Here is a 23,547-nt window from a genome sequence, read left to right on the forward strand (position 1 = left end):
CACTTTTGTGACATAGGCTATACTCTATAGCAGGGGTCGGCAAGTAATTTTAGGTGGGGTCCGGATACTGTGCCAACATTTTAACGAGGTCCATAAAAAAACACACTTATCCTATGTAGCTTAAAAATATTTTTCTATGTATGAATTGATACTTGGTATAAAATACATTACAATATTTCGCGATCTGAGATTCTACCTTTCGCGGTCCGCAAACGGACTTTGGTCTAGCGACCCATGCCGCCGCATAATTTGTAGTGGCGTAGAGAAACCGCATATGTCATAAAATGGCATTTTATTTGAATTTTTGTTGGTCGCAGTTACTCGCGGCAATTAGATCGGAATTCGGAACGATACCTTAATTTACGTGATGGCTACATATTCGGAAAACCTTGATTTTGTTAGCTTAGAAATTCTGGAAAAATCTCTTTGGTTACTTACTTACAATATCGATAGCTATTAAATTTTGCAGTAACCATTTTGCGTTAAATCAGGTAATATCCCCCAAATAAAGTTATCATAATAAAACACTACTGCAAACAACCACACTGGAATTCGGTCGCGTATTCGATCTAACACTGCCTTAATCCTCGCATAATGGACCCTTTCATTCACTGAACACCAAGTTTATTGTGACAGCCGTAGCGGGCCTCGTCGGTGAGACCCGTCACCCTCAGAGGTAGTTGGGCCTCGACATACAGCAGAGGACGCCCATACCCTTGTACAGGGAGCCCCGGCGTTTGCTCCTCCATAGGCCGTTCATGTCGTCGCCCTTGAGGGCCCCGCTCGACTCTGCAACCAAATTCAAATTGAAAAGAGAAGCATCTTTAAGGGCGCCGGGCGGTGTGTCATTTTGGAGTGGGTAAATAAAAGTTGAACTCGCAGAGCATGTGATGTGATTGAAAATTCGTAAGACAGAGGGAGAGTGGAACACGCGGCGTAGGAGAGGAAGTAATATTATTCTTTCTGTCATGCGGCAACAGAGTGTGCTGCTGCTTTTCGTTTTTCAATTCTGAATTCACTCCCACCGTGCAACCCTTAGATATCTTATTTATTTCTGATTAGTTTATTTAATAATGCATTTTAGTTCTAATAATGGCCACTTGGTGTTGTAACCGTTTCGGGATGTAGCCTGACGAAAAGAATCTGCGTCAGAAACTCGCCCGGCCCTTTTACCCATAAGAAATGTAGGAATGTTCATTTCTTTTGTCCGGTTACGACGGTTTCATTTAGCGTATTTGGGGTACGTGATTGTACAAGTATTTATGGCCTCATAAAAGTACTAAGTGCGTTTGTTAAGAATTCATTAATTTTACTGGTTTTTGGGAGCAGTGTAAAGGCTCTACGCCGTAGAACCTCTACACATGATCTTTATGAATTTCTTATTATAGTGCGACTTTAAGCGCGACCTTCGTAGCATACTAAATGTATGCTACGAGTATGCTACGAGAGTCACGCTTTAAGTGGTCAGATTATAATAAAATACGTTTGGCACTCAGGGACTGCCGCGGTAAAGCTATTGTATGGCATGTTTTATTAACTTATGCAGTTACAATACCCATACGTCTAGTCGCACAAAATCTGGCAACGCCGCACCGAGCGGCACACCGGTGTTAGGTTTCGTTTCGTTTTGTTCCGGAATTTCTTGATTCGGTCGCTCCACTCAAAGCTCGCGAAGCTATGCAATAGCATAATAAATTAATAGTACATTGATTTTTAGGTGTAAGTACACCTAAAAATCATTTTAGTCACAATATATTTACAAGTGTAAATATATTGTGACTAAAAAGATATATAGTATGTACGGACTTGTCTCTACGACAAGGCATAAAATTTTCAATAAGAAAAATATTATTAAAACGCTTTTATTACATTCATTTTTATGTATTACACCGATGCGATAAAAAGTGCCTACTTACACTTAGTACACGTGTGTACTTTATGGATAATTATAGTCTAGACAAACTACAAAAGAAATATAGCTTTAGTAAGTAATAGTAAGCAAACCTATGATATATATATATATATATATATATATATATATATATATATATATATATATATATATATATATATATATATATATATATATATATATATATATATATATATATATATATATATATATATATATATATATATATATATATATATCATAGGTCTCTAGTCAATTACTGGTATAATTTGATCAATATAGAAATAGTTCCCAAGCACTCTTCAATGGTCAAAGTAATCAAAATTATAAACGTCTATAGCACAATAGACATATCATTCTGTCTACTCTGTCTATAGTTACGAGCCTCCTGATATTTCACGCCAGAAAAATTCCTTCACAAGACTGTCTAAAAATAATGTCCTAGATTATTTATAAAGGAACTAATAACATGCTGGAGATAAAACAAGCAAGCTTATAAAGAAGGCATTTTTATTAAGAACTGTGTGAAGAGCACATTCTTGGAACGATGTAAATATTCAAATTTTTTGAATAATGTTATGAATATTGTAATACTACTTGATGCTCGTAGCTTTTTATGCACTATAATTAATTTAGCGATAAAAACTATATTATTCTCTTGTCTTTTCATGGGGCCCAAATGATCCCTCATCAACATTTTTTCGGCGTTTTACTTTTATTTTTATGAAACGTGTGACTTACTGTTTGCTAACAATACCATTATCATTACTACTACAATCCAAGGAAGGCCAGTCAGGCTGGGTCTACGAATATGTCGCATTAGGATCGATTCGGATTGTAACTTCGCGATGCATGGATGCATTTTTATATCATTCATGGAGCAGGCAACTCAACACCGCCGACGGCAAGCCAATCCAATGTATATCTTCAAGTAGTAAAGAAATTCAGTTTTGAATGGCTCATTAATCATCGCATTGCATCGATGCATCACGTGACCAGGGCTCTGATTCGCCATGAGCAATATCGACTCGGATTAGGAAACTTCATCGCGCGACATCTATTAGACGCCCGCTGCGCTAGGCATTGATCAATGACGGCAAAGTTTCCGAATTCGAGACGAACGTGAATCGCCCTGCTGACGAAGATTCTCTCACCTAAGTGATTGAGGTTCTCATGCTGCGGCAGGTAGTCCTGTATGTCGGTGACTATCCGCGTGATCTCCTGCGTGTCCTTGGCGATGCTGCACAGCTCCTCCTGGTTGAAGTCCGGCGTGATCTGCTTGCACAGCAGAATCTGGCTGATCACGTTGCCGAAATTCGATGGCCCCGCGCGATTCTCTGCGAATGGAAAGTATTGTTAGGTATCTTTCGAATTTTGAGTAAAGTTTTTAAATCCGACTATACTGAAGCCAAAACGTATGCACCTTTTGGCTTTGTCTTGTATATTGGCCGTGTGGCGCGTAAGCTGCTGAATCAATTATTATTATGAGTCTATGACAATTATAGTGTCATTATAGATAGCCTAGATAAACCTAAGATAAGATAAACCTATCTTATAGATAGCTATAAGATAGGTTTTTGTATCTTGTTACTGGGGATATTGTAAAGATTCTATTAATGGATTTCAATCGATAACGTTTCTCAATAATTCTGCGTAATCATTTATCCATGAAATATAAAGTCAGTTCACACCGAATCATGATATTTTAATGATATGCAGTGCGACACGGTAAGCGATTTTCGTTCTTCAAGAACTGTTGCGTTATGTCAAGTATTAATGTGAATGGAACATTGTGATCACACTATTTTTTGATGCTATTTAGGAACCTAAAACCGCATAGTGTTATTACAAAAATGAAGTTAAAATTAAACTGTACAAGTAGAAATTGTTAGTGGTGTAAGTGTGTTAAATAAATGCGTAAGATTATTTGAAACTGAGATCAGATTTACAATTTAAATTTAATCCGAAATCCGTACAGCTAGTTTCTGAAACTGTATCCTAATGTTCGCTACACACTACGCTCCGTTCACATTTTATTTACCTTTAACAGAACCTTATTGCAACTACATAAAGCCCACTATCATAGAAACTCTAAGGTAAAATGACTCTATAGTTGCTTGAATTTTGTAGAGGCCCCAGCAGGGATCTCTCTAACACTATTACGTCGGCAATGAAACTATTATACAGTCAATTAAAATCAAAACTCCTAGATGGAGTTAGTTCGTCTAGGGTTTTGACGTTGCATGGTACCACGTGTTTGCATAATTTAGGTTTTTAGTGCACGTTAGTATGAACTTACCTGCCTCTACAAAATTCAAGCAACTATAGAGTCATTTTACCTTAGAGTTTCTATGATAGTGGGCTTTATGTAGTTGCAATAAGGTTCTGTAGTTGCAATAGGAAATTAGTATCGAAAATTTGTAGTAAAATCACTACATTAGACCTTAGTATAAGTGTCTAAACACACTAGGCCGAAAATACGCGGCCGAAGTTCGGCACGATTACGCTTGCAATGCAATAATACAATATAACGCGACGTAAGTAGTGATTTTACTACAAATTTTCGATACTAATTTCTTACATAGTCTATTAGTTGTAGAGGCAATATTTACTATAATATATAGATAAAAAAAAAACTATCAAAATAATATTTGTGGATGCTCACCACATCAGTCTGGTTCCCGAACCCTCCCAAACTCTCTGGTACCCGTAAGTCGAAACACGCATGCGTTACGGGTACCAGACTACGAAAATTTTAATACTTTACAACATACATAATTATTATATATTTTATGAGTTTTATTAATACACATCAATGACCCAGAAAATTGTAAAATTTCTGGTCCATCGGTGGGATTCGGACACGCAACCCTCGGCATGAGCCACCAGAATACGATCATTGCTCAACCACTGTGCCACAGAGGTCGTCAAACTATTAAAAACTATTTACCATCAAATAATTTAAATATTTCAATAATATATAGAGTTGTATTCTTGCTACGAAATAAATTCTTCTGTAATAGCATTGTAGTTTCGCAGAATTTTATGCTGTTTGTGCATCGCACGGTCCATCTAGAATATAAATAAAATATTAGCATAAAAATTCATCAAATATTTCGCTCACCCAGATGGACTGGGGCTGGACTTAATTAAATTTACAGTCCGAGTAATTTCGTGTGTACAAGTTATAAAGTGCAAAAATTCTTGTGTTTTACATATTACTAGCTATTTGACCGAGCTTTGCTCGGTATTCGATGAAAATGACATTTTCTAAAAATGATTCCTAGCTATCTAGCTAGGAATTAGGATTTATCGCCCCCGAAACCCCCTATATACTAAATTTCATGAAAATCGTTGGAGCCGATTCCGAGATTGCAATTATATATATACAAGAATTGCTCGTTTAAAGATATAAGATTTTTGCTTGCTGTTATGTTTATAATAATTAAAGTATAATAATTAATTTCAACGAGGTTGAAAGGCAGTTAAAGTCATTCAAGTATAATTTAATATGTGACCGATTTATGAACGTACTGCTATGCTGGGGTTATTGAAGATGTGAGTTAAAAACACTAAACATTTTGTAACATACAGACATATTTTACTAATTTTTTTCCTTTATAATTTGTATATTATGAACAAACCTTGTAACTTATGTACTTCATCACATGGCTGATATATCTGGCTACACATAAAATGCACAGTTTTTTTAAATGAAATAAGGGGGCAAACGAGCAAACGGGTCACCTGATGAAAAGCAACTTCTGTCGCCCATGGACACTCGCAGCATCAGAAGAGCTGCAGGTGCGCTGCCGGCCTTTTAAGAGGGAATAGGGTAATAGGGGAGGGTAGGTATGGGAAGGGAAGGGAATAGGGGAGGGTAGGGAAGGGAATAGGGTAGGGGTTTGGGCCTCCGGTAAACTCACTCACTCGGCGAAACACAGCGCAAGCGCTGTTTCACGCCGGTTTTCTGTGAGAACGTGGTATTTCTCCGGTCGAGCCGGCCCATTTGTGCCGAAGCATGGCTCTCCCACGTCTAAAGTTTTATTTCAAATAATTTCTCCGATCCTATAGCCTCTATTTATGCAAAAAAACTGCAATTTTTACTGTTACTTATCTTGCTTTTCCAGTCACGTCTTCAATTTGGAGTGATAGCTGTTTCTCATCCAAGGCCCAATGATGAAGTCATGCGTACTACTTGCTACGGACTAAAACATCTTGTCTCTATTGCCACTTATTATATTGTGTGCTAACTTTCTGTGTCATGACAATCTGTGGTAATATCCACAGAATACATTCACGTAACTGTGGTAGTGATACCGGCGAGGTGGTCACTGTTAAAAAGAAGAAATAGCCAAGGGGACCGACAACGATCAGTCAAAAAAAAACAAAGATCAGCCTTTCCCACCCCTAATAGCACTTATAACACAAGTTTTCTTGTTGAACGTAACCTATTATTTATTCGTAAAATGAATGTCGGTCTCTGGGGAATTCGTAATGAATATTGAGAAGGCTGTAATGGCGTCCTAACGGTCTTGGATATCGGGACAGAGATGTTCACGTAATGGTCCCATCACGACCTAACGTTATGTATATCGATTTTCATTATCCTCAAGATTGAAGAAAGTGTCCCCGAAGGATGTTTATGCTTTAGCTATTCCACGCCCCAACTAGCGATCGCTTTATGAAAGGTTAGTTTTTAATGGCACAGGTAGCTTATTTAATAAACTTTAAAACGAAGAAATTGTAATATCTACTGTATTACAATTTCTTTGTTTCTGGGGGCACGGCAGCGCCCCAGCCAAGCTTTTTAGCAAAGGCACGGCCGTACCATACTTTTCTCGAAGCGGTTCGCGGCTATTTCACACTCCCTTTATCTTCGATAACAAAGCTAGGAATTTAGAATTTCGGTCACTAGGAGAAAGTATTAAAACTAGCTTAACCTCAAAATTACATGTGATAAATAGTTTAATAGTTACGGATGGTCAAAGTTACTACATTTTGTCACTCACTGACTGACAGATCATCAAAATTCTAAGGTACTTCTAGCAGACCTGAAATTAGAACCCTGAAATTTGGTACCCGGATAGGTCTTTATTCACAATGAAAGGAAAAATTATGAAACCGGCCCAGTGCGAGTCGGACTGACGTACATAGAGTTCCGTATCGTAAATTTGTATTGGAGCCCCCCTTAAATATTAAGTTCATTTAATTTTTATTATTAATTATTAAAGTAAAAGTACAATTGAGTATTTTCTGCAATTTTTATAAACCTTAATGTTACCATTATGGATACTTATAGAGCAAAAAAGGGGGAAAAATCGTGTTTGTTGTATGAGGCCCCCCATTAATAATTTATTTTATTTTAATTGGACTATTAGCTTTTATAACGACACCAAAAATACATAATTTATGAAAATTGCAACTATCTAGTTATTGCGGTTCTCGAGATCCAGCCCGGTGACATATATTATACGGATGGACGACAGACAGATAGCGAAGACTTATTAATAAAAGGGTCCCGTTTTCATCCAAAGGATAAAAACGATTCAGGAAAACCTAAAAACTGAAAAATAATTTTATAATATATATAATATTATATACTTAATTAAATAAAAGAAAAAATGTTTATGTTACTAACATTTGCAAGAACAGTATGAGTTTGGACTGCATACTTTTTGTTTCACGTACAAAAGGCTTCTATAAAATGTAATCTGTACTGCGATATACACTCCTTACTCGCTCGATATATGGGAGTTTTAAGTTATCAGTTATCACGTCATGAAAGAAGGTGTGCTCCTTTCCTGCGAGGAACGTCCGTCAAGACGCTTACATCAGTGCTGCTCAACGGTTATGCTAAAAATGACCACCTTCAAGTATTAAAGCTTAAGAGTCAATTATAATATTATGTGAATATAATAATCGACACAGAACTTAGAGGTATTTACGTTACGTTGTCCACATATAGAACTTACGAAGCCTCAAAGAAAAAATCTAAAGGAGATAGAGAATGGGTGCTAAGCTAAGTACAGAAAAGTTATAACGTGACCTGAAATGAAAAAAAAAACCTTCAAAAAAGAAATGAAATCCCACCAAAACATGAAATGTAAAAGGAGCCAAGCAAAATAATGCATAGCTATTCAATACTTCTGTCGTAAAAAGTTTTCAGATCACATTCAAGCCAAGCCTTCAACTTATTTTGTAATTTAAATCAACATTCAGTAAATGTATCAATATACTTCTTTACTTTATAATTATTATAGTAGCTTGGCAATGAGCACTAGAGAAATAATCAGCGACTAATTGAATTTATTGGGTACCATCGTCAGTCGGCCACATGCGTCGTTACATAGTTACTAAAACACTTTACGCTTGCCGTCTGTATAAGTATGAACTCATCCAAATATGCAGTTTTATATTTGTTTCTCATGTGCTCATTGCCAAACCGCTATAATAATTATAAAACAAAGAAATATATTGATACATTTACTGAATGTTGATTTGTATATAATAATACTTCATAATACTTCTTAATGCGAGCGAAGCCGCACATATCAATATAAAAAGTACCCAGTAGCCGATTCTCAGACCCACTGAATATGCATATAAAATTTGGTTAAAATCAGTAAAGCCGTTTCGGAGAAGTACGCGGCCTAATATTGTGACACGAGAATTTTATATATAAGATAATGAATATTGTGGAAAAAGTGCACGTAAAATTGTGTTTTGTGTTTATTATAACTTATTATACCGTAGTAAGATGACATGTCCATGGGGACGAGCTGCACCAGGCGGTGGCACTTGGCCAGCTCTCGCAGCAGCAGCTGGGACATGAAGTACAGCAGCACCAGCTGTGGCTGGTCCGCGCACCCCTCGCTCCCAGTTCTGCATAAACAAACCGTTGAATTAATTCCAAATGGCATCCAAATACACAATTTTTTAAATAGAGTGTAACAAAACTAAGTGATAATACTTTAGGGTTTGTATGGGTCCTCTATATAGAGTTCGCTGTGAATGTAGCAGAGCTGGAAGAGTAACTTTTTCATCACCATTGTATGGAAAAATTACGCGCGGGCGCTTGCCCATACAAGTCACAAAAAATTTTGCTCTTGCAGCTCTGCTACTTTCTGAGTAAAATTTATGGAACACATACACAATCACTTTGTTTTGTTACACCCTATATAGTTACAACATTGCATGAAATTCTGAGCCTCGTATCGTAAATGTATCTTACATCAGTGTTCTATTTATAGATTTTGGAAATTGTTTGGTATATTTTAATGTAAAATGTAAAGAGAATCTCTTTTGTTTCAAGCCCATTTGCACCTTTCGTATCCCGACTGGCAAGTCTATTCATCTCGTTACTACAAGAACAATGCACGGGAATATACAATAATGAAACGTCTTTTAGGGGTTTTAAATATATTCAGCAAATCTTCATTTAAAATAGAAATGTTTACTGACAGATCTATCAATACTGTGTAAGTCACTTAACAAGTTATTTATTGAAATCGAGGCCTGTCCGGTAAAATATAAACGGTCACACCGGGCAAAACAATATCCGGTAATTAATTTTAAGTTGTGATAGTGCTTATATAGTATTAGTTATTTATTGTGATTGGGCTAACCCGTTATAATTAACTTCTATAAACTAGCTAAAAGCCGAACTTTATGAAGGCTCGCGTCGTCACACCTTGACTGACTGATGATAACACATCTACTTACATATAAATAAAAATTACTATGTTAAATCACAATTAATCAATAGGCGTGATAGTTTTTCCGTAAAGTTACCACAAAATGTAGAGATTGTGGGATATACTAGGAATCAACAAAACTTGGTTGACTACCGAACCCTAAAACGAAACATGACCAGCATATTTTTTGTATATTGACAGGTTAATGATAATTTAAGAGTAACATTGTCCTACAAATAGAAAAATTCATATTTTAAGACAATCAAGTCAAAGTATGAAATCCTTTCTATCTCTGTTAGCTACCACTTTCAATATTTTTCGTAAATAAAAATGTTGTTCGTCTTATCAAAGTGAAGCTACTTATTAAAAATTAGCTTGATAGTAATAAAAAAATGTTCTAGGGAATCCTGACTATTATTAACGCTTCGGAGTTAAGGATCAACCTTAACTCCAAAGCGTTATTATGTTCTGGTCGATGCGCTTCGACTCTGCGCTAATAGGGATGATGACAAGGTCAAAGATTAGCGAATTTTGTTAATAAAATAAATAAATCACGGTAAAAAATAAGTGTTCCCAAAATTTCAGCTTGATAGCATTTGTATTTTTTTGTTATGCGCCTTTAAAGTTGGATATTCAAGTCGATTTTTTTTCATTTAAATTTCTTAATATTTGTATACAATTCGATAACTTATTCAATTAAGAGCAACTTTTGTTATGAAACCACTTTCATAAACGCAATATTTAATATACCTGTCGAACAAAGTTCGTTTCGGGCAGGTCTTTTTTATGAGATATTTGAATTGTCATATCTTGGTGAATTTTTAAGCTATCAGAGTCATTCTTTCAACGATGTTTCTATTTTTTAAGTGTCCTTCAATTACCGATAAGAAAAAAAAATAGTCATCATGCCTATTGACTCTTAAGCTTCGTAAAATAAAGAAGAACGAGTATAAAATAGGGCACGTTTTAACATTGTAATATTAAGAGTAATGTTAAACTGTAAGAGAAGTGACGAGTCTCATGGGAGGATGTATAGAAAATATATCGCTGCCTCGTCCGCTGCCTCGCCCGCGGTGCCGACCGCACGGATTTACGTTATATCGTACTCTCCCCTAGGGCCAGAAAGATGTATCAAGTATGCATTACCCCGGCAAATATTTTTTGGCTGAAGTTTTATTTAAAACCTTATTTTTTCTTAAAATATCTTTATTTAAACTAAGTTCTGCATGAGTTATCATTGCTGCGTTGAATTATTTAATTTTCATTTATAGTGAGTCTAGAGATAACTATAATTCCATATATAAGAGATTTCCAATCAGTAGTATGGAATTATAGCTATATGGCGCCCTTTCCGGGTAGGAGCGCTTTGTTACACTCACTATAACTGAAAATTAAATAATTCAACGCAACAATACCTATTACCTATTCTAATTTTAATCTTTTACAGGATCTTTTCTCTTCACTCTAACTACTTCGAGAGATAATATAACGATTACTTTAAGGAATCTCACACACAGAGCAGGTAATGTATATTAACATACATTACATCCCGGGATGTATAGCTTTAAATTATCTTAATGTATCACACACACAACAGGTAATGTAATGTATCTTATAGACAAATAGAAAATAAATAGCCCTGATAATGTTTGGGGGACGAAATAAAAAAAAAAAATCTTTCTCTACATTTCAATCAATGTATACACCCCGCTTGACGCACCTTTCAGCTGCTAAGGTGTTATACAGGCTGTTCTTATTTTTAATGTTGTAATACTATGGACCTTCGAGATTTTGTTTCATGAAGATTTTCACACAAACTCCAACGAATTCCTGTCTCTTTATATCACATTAAAGTAAATCAATTAGTAGAATATTATGTCGCTGAATACGAGCGAAAGTTGGATTAAAGTGAACGAATTACTAACAATAACCAAGTTTGGGTCTAAATAATTGGGGTACAAAGAAAAAAGGCAATCAACTATAATAGAAAAGTGATTGTTCTCAAATCATACGAACATTATTAGATATAGGAATAAGTTTTTTTTGTGGCTATATTATTATGTACGCAGTTTACAAGCAAACATCCAAATTTAATTTTATGACAACTTTTCACCTTGTCCGAACTTTTATAATTCGTACTCGTAGTGTAATTGTGCTCGTATAATTTGTGCTCGTAGTGTAAGTAATAATATTATTGTGCCTATTTTTTACAAATATATTTTATTTATATCAAATACTAGACTACACTTAGCGAAGAACTAATAAACTTCAAGTTGTAAGAAACCCTTCACAAGAAATCTTCGAGATAAATACTCAGTGAGCTCTAAAGTTATTTGCTTTATTTAATTTCAACGAGATTTAACTCAAGATTCCGAGTAAATAGTGGCACTTGGGGCGCATATTTCTTAAACAAGACTAAGTATTGCGACACTATTTTCTGTTTGCTACGACGTAATTAAGTGTGCAGTTCAAGGAATATTGAGGTTAAAGTTGAGGCAATATGAAATAGTCTAGTTGAAGCGGGTGAGAAGTTTACTTTGCCTCAGTAGTCATCAAAGGAAGACGGTTCGTTACTTTTATACCGAAATGTCTGCAAATTCATATTAGATTTATTTTGGATTTTAAATACATCCTAAATTTTTCTAACGTACTTTTGTAGCTATAAAAAAGTTTATCCTATTTCATCTTAACATCGTTCAGGGAGAAATCTGAAGGAAATCGGGTGAAGCAAGTATGAAACACAATTAGAAATACAAATAGAGCAATTATGAGGCCAATTTTGGCAGATCAGTGGGTTGTTAAGGAACAAGCGGCGGGAAAGGAGGGCGATGTGAGCTTAATGGTCGGCCCACAATGAATTGATTTATTTCTCACGTTTTCTTCGCTGGAAAATAAAATTGAGAGCCTTTTGCCGACTAAATTGGATCCTTTTAATAATTGATTCGAAGCATCCCGCTCCCCAGGATCCGAACGCTTTGATTGCAACTTTTGAGTTTATTCGTATCACTGGGCACGAATTAGATGTGTTTGAATTGTGGTTTTGAATAAGATGCTATGATGCCGTATTTGAACTTTCAGTAAATAATGTTTACTGAAAGTCTTGTTATAAATAAGTTATTATTTTATTAAATATACTATTAGTATATATTTTTTATACAATAGTATATACAAAAAATATACAAATAGCAATATTAACAACTAGTATTAAAAATATTTACTTAACTAGAAAAAAAAAATAATACGCTGTAGTTACGATGAAATATTTTTACAATTTTATATTTTTTCTTCTCACAACTACTTCTATATTCTCGTACAGAAATAATAAAAAAAAAGCTTTTAAAATAGGAATTTTCTGCTACCAATTTCCTTTTAAAATTAAAATTTTCTGCTACCAATTTCCTTTATAAAGTTATAAATTTTATCCATTTTCAACACCAGGATACAGAAACCAAGACCATTTAAAATTTAGATGGAGCATCGTGAGATAATGGTCTTGGTTTTGGGCTTTGGCTAATTCCCAAATTGGTCGGTCTTAAGTAAGTATGCTGGCTGGAAATTCGAAGCCAAATATGGGTTTAAAAGATATTTACTAGGCCAAACATATTTGTTTTAACTGGACAGGTCTAAAACACACGAGGGGGAAATGTGCCAATTTTGTAATGGAACGATAATATGAGTTTTTAGGATTCTGTAACCAAAGGTTTATCATATTATCAGTTCTCTGAGGCTTCAAAATTTTGTCTTTGATCATGACCGTTTGACAGTAAGCTTTGTAAACAGTATAAAATAAATATAGGGCTCCCATATGACAAACGCTTGTACGGAACCTTGAGTGCGCAAGACAAAATAATGCAATAAGATTACCCTCTTCACGCCCAAACCATAGAACCGATTTTGCTGAAATTTTATATGGAGATAGATACTTTAAGTCCTGGGAAATGACTTAAAGTATCTCCACAGAAGGAAAAAGTATCCTATTACCTTTTATCGCGGAAAGTTTTACGGTTCCCGCTATAAACGATTTTTGACGCAACAGAGTTACGGGCGTCAGATTCTATGTAGCATTTCTCGTTAGCCACGTTTGTCGGTGCTCGTTAGTTAATATGACGTTTGGGATTAGTTAATATTAGAATGTGACCTATCGAAAGATAATTCACAAATTAAATCTTATATCTTTAAACGAGCAATTCTTGTATATAATCGGAATCTCGGAATCGGCTCCAACGATTTTCATGAAATTTAGTAAATAGTGGGTTTCGGGGGCGATAAATTGATCTAGCTAGGAATAATTTTAAGAAAATGTCATTTTATTCGTGTTTTATCGAATACCGAGCAAAGCTCGGTCAAATAGCCAGTTATTACTTATCATTGATCTTTACTTACCTATCACAAGATTAGATCTGCAAAAATGTTGCAATACACAAGGTATAACAAAACTAAGTTATAATACTTTAGGATGTGTGTGTATTCCTTATAAAGAGTTCACTGTGAAAGTAGCAGCGCTAAAAGAGCATTTTTTTTTCGATTTTTATGGGCATTGGACAAGCGCCCGCGCGTCATAATTTTTCCATACAAAGATTACAGCATTTTCGCAGATCTTATCTTGTGATAGGTTAGGTTCATCATCATCAATAATAATAATTTGTGGCTCATCTTTATAAACTACTAGCTGTCCCGTGAACTTCGTGTCACTTTAAAACCTTCCCTGGACTTCTACGAATATTTTAAGACTAAAATCAGCCCAATCCGTTCAGCCGTTTTCGAGTTTTAGCGCGACTGACACATTTGGAAATCCATTTTTATATATAAGATCAAGTCCCAGCTTTGGAAGCAATTTCCCATGCTTTTTATCCTGATCAACAGTGCCTTTATTAGCAAATACCTCACAGTAACAAGAGTAACGACGTTCGATGCTGGCAAGTAGCCAAATGGTAATCGTATTGACACTTATTGGGCATACCATTGACCGAACAGATGCGGAAGCTCCAGCTGTGTTTAAAAAAAAAGAGGCTTTGCATTTGAGATACTGTAAGTTGCTAGTGTATTATTAAAAAAATGAGTAAAACTAAAGAGTTATTGCAATCAAGCACAAGGATAGACAGACTATTTTTTATACAGGCTATAACGAAACAAAGTTATAATACTTTAGGGTGTGTATATTATGTGTTCCTTACATAGATTTCACTGTCAAAGTAGCTGCGCTGAAAGTTTAAATTTTAGATTTTAGTTTTGTTTAAATAAATGTTAGGTTAGGTTACTAATCAGACTTTGTCATAAGTTTATCATTTTAATCCATACTTCCATACTAATATTATAAATGCGAAAGTGTCTGTCTGTCTGTTACCTCTTTACGCCCAAACCACTGCACCGAATTTGCTGAAATTTGGTATGGAGATATTTTGAGCCCCGGGAAAGGATATTGGATACTTTGAATCCCGAAAAAATGTACGGTTCCCGCGCGATAAATGAATTTTGGCGGAACCGAGTTCCCGCAACTCCGTTCCGCCAAAATTCGTTTCGTCATCTAGTGGATTATAATTTTTTGGTGATTTGTATGGGCTAGCGCCCCAGTTTGCCCATACAAAAGTAAAAAAAGTGACTCTTTTAGCGCAGCTACTTTCACAGCGAACTTAAGTTCCTTAATCCTGTATTAACACAGGACACTCAACGCAACTTTAAGGGCCTCGATACAAACACCATTATTTTTTATATCCATACTATTGTTATAATGCGAAACTGTGTCTGTCTGTCTGTCTGTTACCTCTTCGCGCCCAAACCGCTGCAACGAATTTGCTGAAATTTGGTATAGAGATACTTCCCGGGGGAAAGGACATAAGATAAGTCTTATTTTGGAAAACCGTACGGTTCCCGCGCTATAAACGCATTTTGGTGCAACGGAGTCATCATCTAGTAAAAATTGATATTTATTTATCATATAAAAATCTGATAGTATAGCATCAGAGTATGCACTTGTGAATCCTACGGCCTATTAAAATATCTCAAGAATGGTAAACAAAATATAAGTGTACGTTTAAAATGGGTCACATGCATTATGCATACCAACATGCTGCGCATCTCTAAAGCACGGATTTGTACTCAAATGTCACGGGTTATTAAGGGCTTTTAAAATTATAATGTTATATTATAATATAACTAGAGATCGCCCAATGGTCGAAATTCGACCTTACTTTCAATAAAATCCTAATTTTGACTACTCCTATATTTTGTGAAAAAATATTGACTTTTTTTGTCTCTGGGACTCAGCTGATCTGAGACTGGCCATTGAGGCATTGTCTAATAGTATCTAAAATTCAATAAAAAAAAACTATAATGCATTTTCAATTTGTCAACTTGTTGTCAACAGACTTCAACCATAAATAAAAGAGTATAATTCGTATGTATAGGTTTGTCACTCAAAAATCTGTCATCTTTCGTAGTGTGTGTAACGTTTTATTTGTTAAAAAAATGTATGATAAAAGCATAATTTTAAAATAATATTGGCTCGATGCACTCCTTCACCATATAAACTATAACTGTACAAAATTTCATTCTTTCCCCATTTTCCGTAAAAAGGGTTACAAAGTTTTTCTCTCACGTATTAATAATATATAGATATGTTATTATTTATCACTAGAGATCGCCCAATGGTCGAAATTCGACCTTAGTTTCAACGATATTAGGACTACTGCCAATATTTTGTAAAAAATATTGAATTTATCATATTTTTTTCAACTCTTGTCTCTGGGACTCAGCTGATCTTAGACTGGCCGTGTAAGCATTGTCTAATAGTATCTAAGATTCAATAAAATAAACTATAATCCATTTTCAATTTGTCACCTTGTTGTCAACAGTCTTCAACCATAAATAAAAGAGAATAATTCGTATGTATAGGCTTGTCACTCAAAAATCTGTCATTTTTCCTAGTGTGTGTGTTGTAGTGTGTGTAATGTTTTATTGAACGCCTCCGTGGTCTAGTGGTATAGAGCGCGGCTCTTGACTCGGAGGTCGTGGGTTCGATTCCCGCGTTGGAAACATGTTATTTCCAAGTTTGGTTAGGATAATGCAGGCTGATCACCTGATCGTCTGACAAGTAAGATGATCCATGCGTCGGATGGGCATGTAAAAAGTCGGTCCTGCGCCTAATCTCTCGCCAGTCGTGTCGGTCGTCCGTCCCACTGGGTTATGAGAGTAAAGGAATAGAGAGTGCTCTTGTGTACTGCGCACACACTTAGACACTATAAATTACTCCCGCGTAGCTGGCCTGGTTTCAATGAAACCGGCCACCGTCACCGAAACCGGTGTGGGAGCTATTATTATTATTATTAATGTTTTATTTGTTAAAAAAATGTATGATAAAAGCATAATTTCAAAATAATATTAGCTCGATGCACTCCTTCACCATATAAACTATAACTGTGCAAAATTTCATTCATCTACGTTTCCCCATTTTTCGTCAAAAGGGATACAAAGTTTTTGGCTCACGTATTAATATATAGATGATTTATGGTACATTAGTCCACAACGTTCTCAATTAGGTTGAGGTCTAATGTATTTCGTTCGATTATTATAATTTGTCTATTACTGCTAGCTGACACGGCAAATGTTATTTTGCCATATTGTACGTCTTTTCGGCTACGCCATCGTACTAAACCTCTTTGCCTTTGGCCGACTCTCAAACTACAGCCTGCATATCTCGTTGGCGTATGCTAGGCAGGCAGGATTAGATAAGCACACAAAATTACAACAAAATTGTAATTTATTCGACTGAAATTTTTATTTAATTCTGGATTAAACCAAATGTAGTTGATGAACCAAATGTGGTAGAGAAATGTAGTATGAAATTTGATTTGTGAACAAAACTCATGGTTTACAGATTTTTTTGCATAATATTTGCTGCATTATAGTTATCTTGTCTGCTCGTATATTTATTATGATATGATAATAATTAAGCAAATGTTTTAAAATTCTATACTTACAATATAAGAGTTATAATAGCTCGTAATATTCAAAGAAAACTGTTGTTACGTACGTCGCTAAAAAATAATGTAAAATATTATCAGTATTACACAATTACACATACCTATCTATTATATTCAAAAATATGAGTATCAAAAACTTTCTTATGGCAGCATCAAATTTTAACTAATACAGATGTGCATAGCCAGTGAACTCACTTTTTACAATTAGGCAGCACCAGTTGGCTGGTCTGCTTGGTCGCCTCGACGCAAGTCCGCCGCAGCCGGCGCACGCGCTCCCGCAGCTCGGGGCAGTCGTGCGGCTGGCCGATGTGGATGAGCAGGTCCCGGAATGCTGCCAGCTGCACGTTGATCTCCGTTATCAGCTGGAACAAGAGATTTTTTTGTGATGTCACACTTTTGGTCCCAGCAGAATAACAGTACAGACTTGTAGTCGCAGCTAATGCTGAGCTGGGTCCAGTTTTGACGTCTCACAATATGATATTGTAATATTGTGTTCATTATTTCTTTGTGTATTTTTGTGTGATTGTTGTGTGATTGTCATAATAAACTTAGCCTTTTTCTTATAAATTTAGGGGGGTTTTGTGTGAAGAAGTAAAGCGGGCCCGATTGTACCTGCTATCAAAATGTTTGGAGCAACTGCTGTGTAGGAAAATAAATCACCATCGTACAAACATAGGAATGTCGCATCTCAGTGCTGTACTATCTCGACTTTGTTGCTTTTCTGCAGTTCGCATTGTCGCTGTAGTGAAAGCATAATAAAGACGAGATTCGCCTTAAAAGCATCAGCTTTTGAGCAACTATTATTAAATGACTAATTATAATTAACAATGTTAGTTGCACAGAAAGCCCGTCTTGTTGTAAATCAAGTCGATTAGTGTAAGCAATATGATTATGTCGTAGCTGATTGTTTGAATTTCCTGACGCTTTGGTTAAATTTTTGGACGCAATAATGCTCAAAGGTTAAAAGCAGTCGTGTGTAATTGTATTTAATGGTGATTTTTATTACTTCCTAAATGTTTGTCACTATAATTTTATTATCAGCAATATCGTAATAACCCACTGACATAGTGTCAATCAATCGCGTGCGACTGTCAATTACTGTCGCGCGACAATTGCACGCACGCAACTTTCGGACACGCATAACAACAGTAAACATGGGAAAGAATCGACGTACTGACAGACATTATCGACAAATTGGCGGATTTCCATTGTCTAGCTGTCACTTTGTCTTCTCTAACTGTCACTTTGTCTATTATTCCGTGGAAAGACACCGTTTCTATGGTTACTATCACAGGTTACCATGCTACGCCTGCTGGTGCTTGGTTTACGTTTGATTCTCAACTCAAATGTTTGGCTATAAATTATAGTTCATTATAATATTACTATAATTTATTAGTTACATTTAATTTAACTTTAATAGTTCACAAATATATTAGCTTTAAATTGTTTAGAATAAAATTAGTAGAGTGTGTCGTTGGTTCATGCTAGAAATTATAATATTATTCATTTTAATAACACACAAGTTTTTTATATTAGCTTATGCTCTCCCACATTATTAGGAACTTGAATTTTTAAAAAAACTTTATAATAATATAGCACGACGGAAGTATGTGAAAAATAAAAAATAAAAAAGTACATATTAGAAAAGTTGCGTGCTATTTACGATACAAATTAAATTCTTGGGTTATTGCACAAAACCCGAAAACCTTCGTAAAATATAAACTGCGTATAATGTAATATGCGAGTAAAGCAGATAAATATTTTATGTGAATGAGTTATCACTTGGCGTAGAATAACATACAGTGGCGACCACGTCTCTCGGCAAAAAGTAGCAGATGATGTCTGAAAAACGCTTACATTTAAATAATAAAAAGTTGCAATGTGACTTCATTGTTCATTTAGTTACATCCAGATTAGACGTGGCTGTACAAGATGTAACAAAACAAAGTATTAATTACTTAAGGGTGTGTATAACATTATGTCCCCAGTGGCGGGGCAATACCTAATGACTTTTGTGTGGGCAATATATATTTTGCAACGCAAGAGGACCATTTTTTTTGAGAGAAATATTTTTTTGATATTCAAACTTTTACTTAAAAATATATTATTTATTTTTTAAAATTTGAGTATCCAAGGGCGCCAGGCCGTGGGCGGTGGCCCACATCGTCCACGCCGCCGCCTCTGTGTGTCCCTTATAATATAGATACTAGAGTTCACTGTAAAAGTAGCAAGCGCCCCAGCATCATGAAGTAGCCCACCCACAAAAGTTAAAAAAAATATAATATTTCAACAATTCCACTTTAACAGTAAACTCTATACCTATATCTTATATATTAAAATGGATTTTCAAATGTGTTAGTCGCGCTAAAACTCGGAAACGGCTGAACGGATTGGGCTGATTTTAGTCTTAAAATATTCGTAGAAGTCCAGGGAAGGTTTTTAAGTGACAGGAAGTTCACCGGGACAGCTAGTTAGAATAAAAAAGTTTTGAGTTTTGAGCTTGAGTTTTTACTGTTAAAGTGGAATTGTTGAAATAGTATTTAATACTTTTATACTACATAATATACATATAATATTTAAGATTTTTATTATATGATACACATATTTAATACACATCCATGAACCAGGAACTTTGAAAACTTTTTTGTTCCGTCGGCGGGATTCGAACCCGCGACCTCCGGCTTGAGCTCCCAACAGCCCACCAACTGAGCCACAGAGGTCGTCACATAGATTAGACTGTTTCTTGTTATGTCAGAAATTAAACACACACTATAACTACATCATAATTATTTCAAATATTCTCAACTACATAATATATAAAAATCATAATATTTACAACGTGTTTTTTAAACTGTATTTAATATAAAGTATCAAAATCTTTTATAGTGACTGGATACAGTGTGGCCATAAGAGGCCACACCGCAAACAATTGGCGACTCTATTAATGTCGTGACTTTTTTGACGGGCTATATGCTTGAATTTAAATAAATTGGTATTATTTTGGAAGCTGATATCATGAGTATAATAAACAAAAATAGGAAATTAATAACGGAGAAAGGAATGTTCATATTATGCTGAAGATTATTGCTGTATTTTTATTATAATTTTGTAGCTTTCAAATTATGAGTTAATAAGACTCTAAAACGGTAAATTACGGCATCTCCGTAGGGGGAGCGTCTTAACCGCTGTTCGTGCTGTCACAGTGCCTGCACTTGTCTTACATAAAAATGTGTCGCTAGTCGCAACGCCTCTTGACTTTGCAATGTGAACTGTCCCTGACAATTCAGAAATTAGAAGTTTGTGGATGTGCTGTACAGTGTACAGTCTACATTACTATTAATGATATCTATATATCCAAACGACCCATCCTGAGATCGTATGTCCATTGCTTATCTAACTCCTAAAAGATTTTGAATTATTACATTTTGAAATAGCTAAAAGCAGTGAACCATTAAAATCTAAAAGCCTCAAATCTAAAACCAGTAATCTAAAAGTCTTAAAAGGCTTCGTAATTGTTTTGTTATGAAAGGCAACCTAGCTCCAAATATCTGTTTATTACATTTATCCCGAAAACCTTGTAAAACCTCAGGATTTTTACGGAATTTTTGTAAGATGGGTTATATAAATAGGGCCGTGTCGGCGGCAAGGAATCGCATATTCAAGTATCAAGGGATTTTATTTTGATCCCCACTAGATCTGGTTATCTATTTCTGTCACAAAATCCTGAAACATTCTTGATATTTGCTACATGATGAATGATATAGTAGGTATAATGTATATTCTAACAAATACTAACGATACCAAAATAATGAAATTAGTTACAAAATGAATAAACTATACAATGGTTTTGGAACATAGTTCCTTATCGCGCGTTGCGCCTTGGACTAGCCTGAAAAAAGTTGTAACGACACTTTTTTGTTAGTACCTGCATGGTAGGGGCAGAGGGCGATGATAGTATTCCTGTGCGTCAACGTTTTTGAGAAAAAGGTTAGTATTCCTGGGTGTCAGTAGATGTCGTTTTTTTAAATATTTTTTGAGTGCATGATAATTGATAATATTAATATGTATACAGGTTTTTGAACATAAGAAATAACTTCGTTCCATTCGGGTGTCCCTTGACACCTCTCAAGTTCTTTGTTTGTATTTCGAGCTACTTTTTAACCGACTTCCAAAAAACGAGGAGGTTACATGTTCGGCTGTGGAGATATATATATATATATATATATATATATATATATTATATGTTAGACAGGACAAAGCATTATATTATAGCGTATCCATAGTATTAAAATTTCTATTACTGAGCCAGAAAGTGAAATACGTAAGTAGTGGATTCGTATTGAAATATTATTAGCATATTATGAAAATTAGTATATCAAAATATGTTAATACTTAAGGTATACTATGAATATGTAAAAAGGCGATTTCCCCGGTAAAGACGCATGATTCATGAATATACAATTTTCTTTACGGACTTTTATTTTGTTAGAAAATTTACTAAGTCATAATGTTTAGTTAATGAGTAAGGTATAGGTAAAATAATATGCTTTAAAACATATTCGGTAATGATGTGCAAGCTAGATGTGACTTAGCTTGGAGAGGAGCCCGATAGTCGAATAATAGTGGTAGGTAAGTAATGATGATTAAGTAAATTGACTTTCGTACGTAACCACATCGCAACTACTGGCGACAACGCAACCACGTCGATACCACAACGCAACTACAAAAAGCTGCAGCGACACCATTCACACGTAACTGATAAGAAACTGCATAATGATTTTCCAGTACATTTATTCTACAATATTATACAATTGTACACCTTCGGGCAGAGATTCCTCTTACAATTGTTCCCCTTCAAAATTCGCATCGTACTGCGCTCTTGGGGTATTTATACACCATTTTTACCCGTCAACCCCCACTCCAAGTGAAGCGATCGTAGAGATAGGATTGCACATTGTCAGTGTGGCCAGATGTAAATATTAAAACTGCCATCTAATTTAGTAAAAAATAGTTAAGTTATAATAATTTAGTATTCTAAAAACAATAAACTAAGTACTGAATTACATAAATCATAACATAACCACTGCTTGACGGCATTTTGTCGTTGCGACGTGGTGTGGTTGTGGTATATATATATAGCTCCCACACCGGTTTCGGTGACGGTGGCCGGTTTCATTGAAACCAGGCCAGTTACGCAGGAGTAATCATTTTATAGTGCCCAAGTATGTGCGCAGTACACAAGAGCACTCTCTATTCCATTACTCTCATAACCCAGTGACGACCGACACGACTGGCGAGAGATCAGGCGCAGGACCGACTTTTTACATGCCCATCCGACGCATGGATCATCTTACTTGTCCAACAACTTGTGAAATGTTTCCAACGCGGGGATCGAACCCACGACCTCCGAGTCAAGAGCCGCGCTCTATACCACTAGATCACGGAGGCGTGGTTGTGGTATACGAAGTGTGAAAAATTTTCAAAACGATTTTAATTCAATTTATGTTTGAAAGCTGACATAATCGAGGGTTTTCTAAGCTATACTCTTCATCATAATTCTTCTTTACTGTTTGAAAGTTTTTATTACGGCATGCCATCCTCTATGCGCCTACTAATCATTTAATTTTTTTCTAAGTATGCATATTTTATTTCGTGCAGAAATAATTGAGCGACAGATAAAGATCTGTTACTTTTTCAGGTTAAGGTATTATTATCGTAATACCTAATTAGTAGCCATAATCCATGTTATGCCTGTAATCATTTGTATCGGCTGACGGACCGGTAATCTGGAAAAACGTAAGGCTGATGTATCGTCGCGTCCAAATTGGTTATCGCCATAATTACACCCTCGCCTGAATAATGAAGGCCGGCCGATTTAAATTTTATAACCTTTTTATTATAGCGTCATTATAATAACTTATTTATTAATAGCCCGACCGCACGACTGTACAGAGGGAGA

At 35.4% G+C, this 23,547-nt stretch overlaps 1 protein-coding gene across 2 annotated transcripts in view; it reads right to left on the reverse strand.

Annotated features, from left to right (window-relative positions):
• Window positions 1–339: 339 nt before the first annotated feature.
• Window positions 340–23,547, reverse strand: part of LOC121730652 (syntaxin-23) — a 115,981-nt gene continuing 92,773 nt past the window's right edge. For both annotated transcript variants that reach the window (XM_042119793.1, XM_042119794.1), the window contains exons 2-5: window positions 17,784–17,950; window positions 8,664–8,797; window positions 3,067–3,249; window positions 340–789 (exon numbers count right to left, since the gene is read on the reverse strand). In XM_042119793.1, the coding sequence (XP_041975727.1) occupies window positions 671–789; window positions 3,067–3,249; window positions 8,664–8,797; window positions 17,784–17,950 (603 nt within the window). In that variant the 3' untranslated portion in view covers window positions 340–670. The remainder of the gene's footprint in view (window positions 790–3,066; window positions 3,250–8,663; window positions 8,798–17,783; window positions 17,951–23,547) is intronic.

This window comes from Aricia agestis, chromosome 9 (assembly GCF_905147365.1).
Source record: "Aricia agestis chromosome 9, ilAriAges1.1, whole genome shotgun sequence".
Classification (NCBI taxonomy): domain Eukaryota; kingdom Metazoa; phylum Arthropoda; class Insecta; order Lepidoptera; family Lycaenidae; genus Aricia; species Aricia agestis.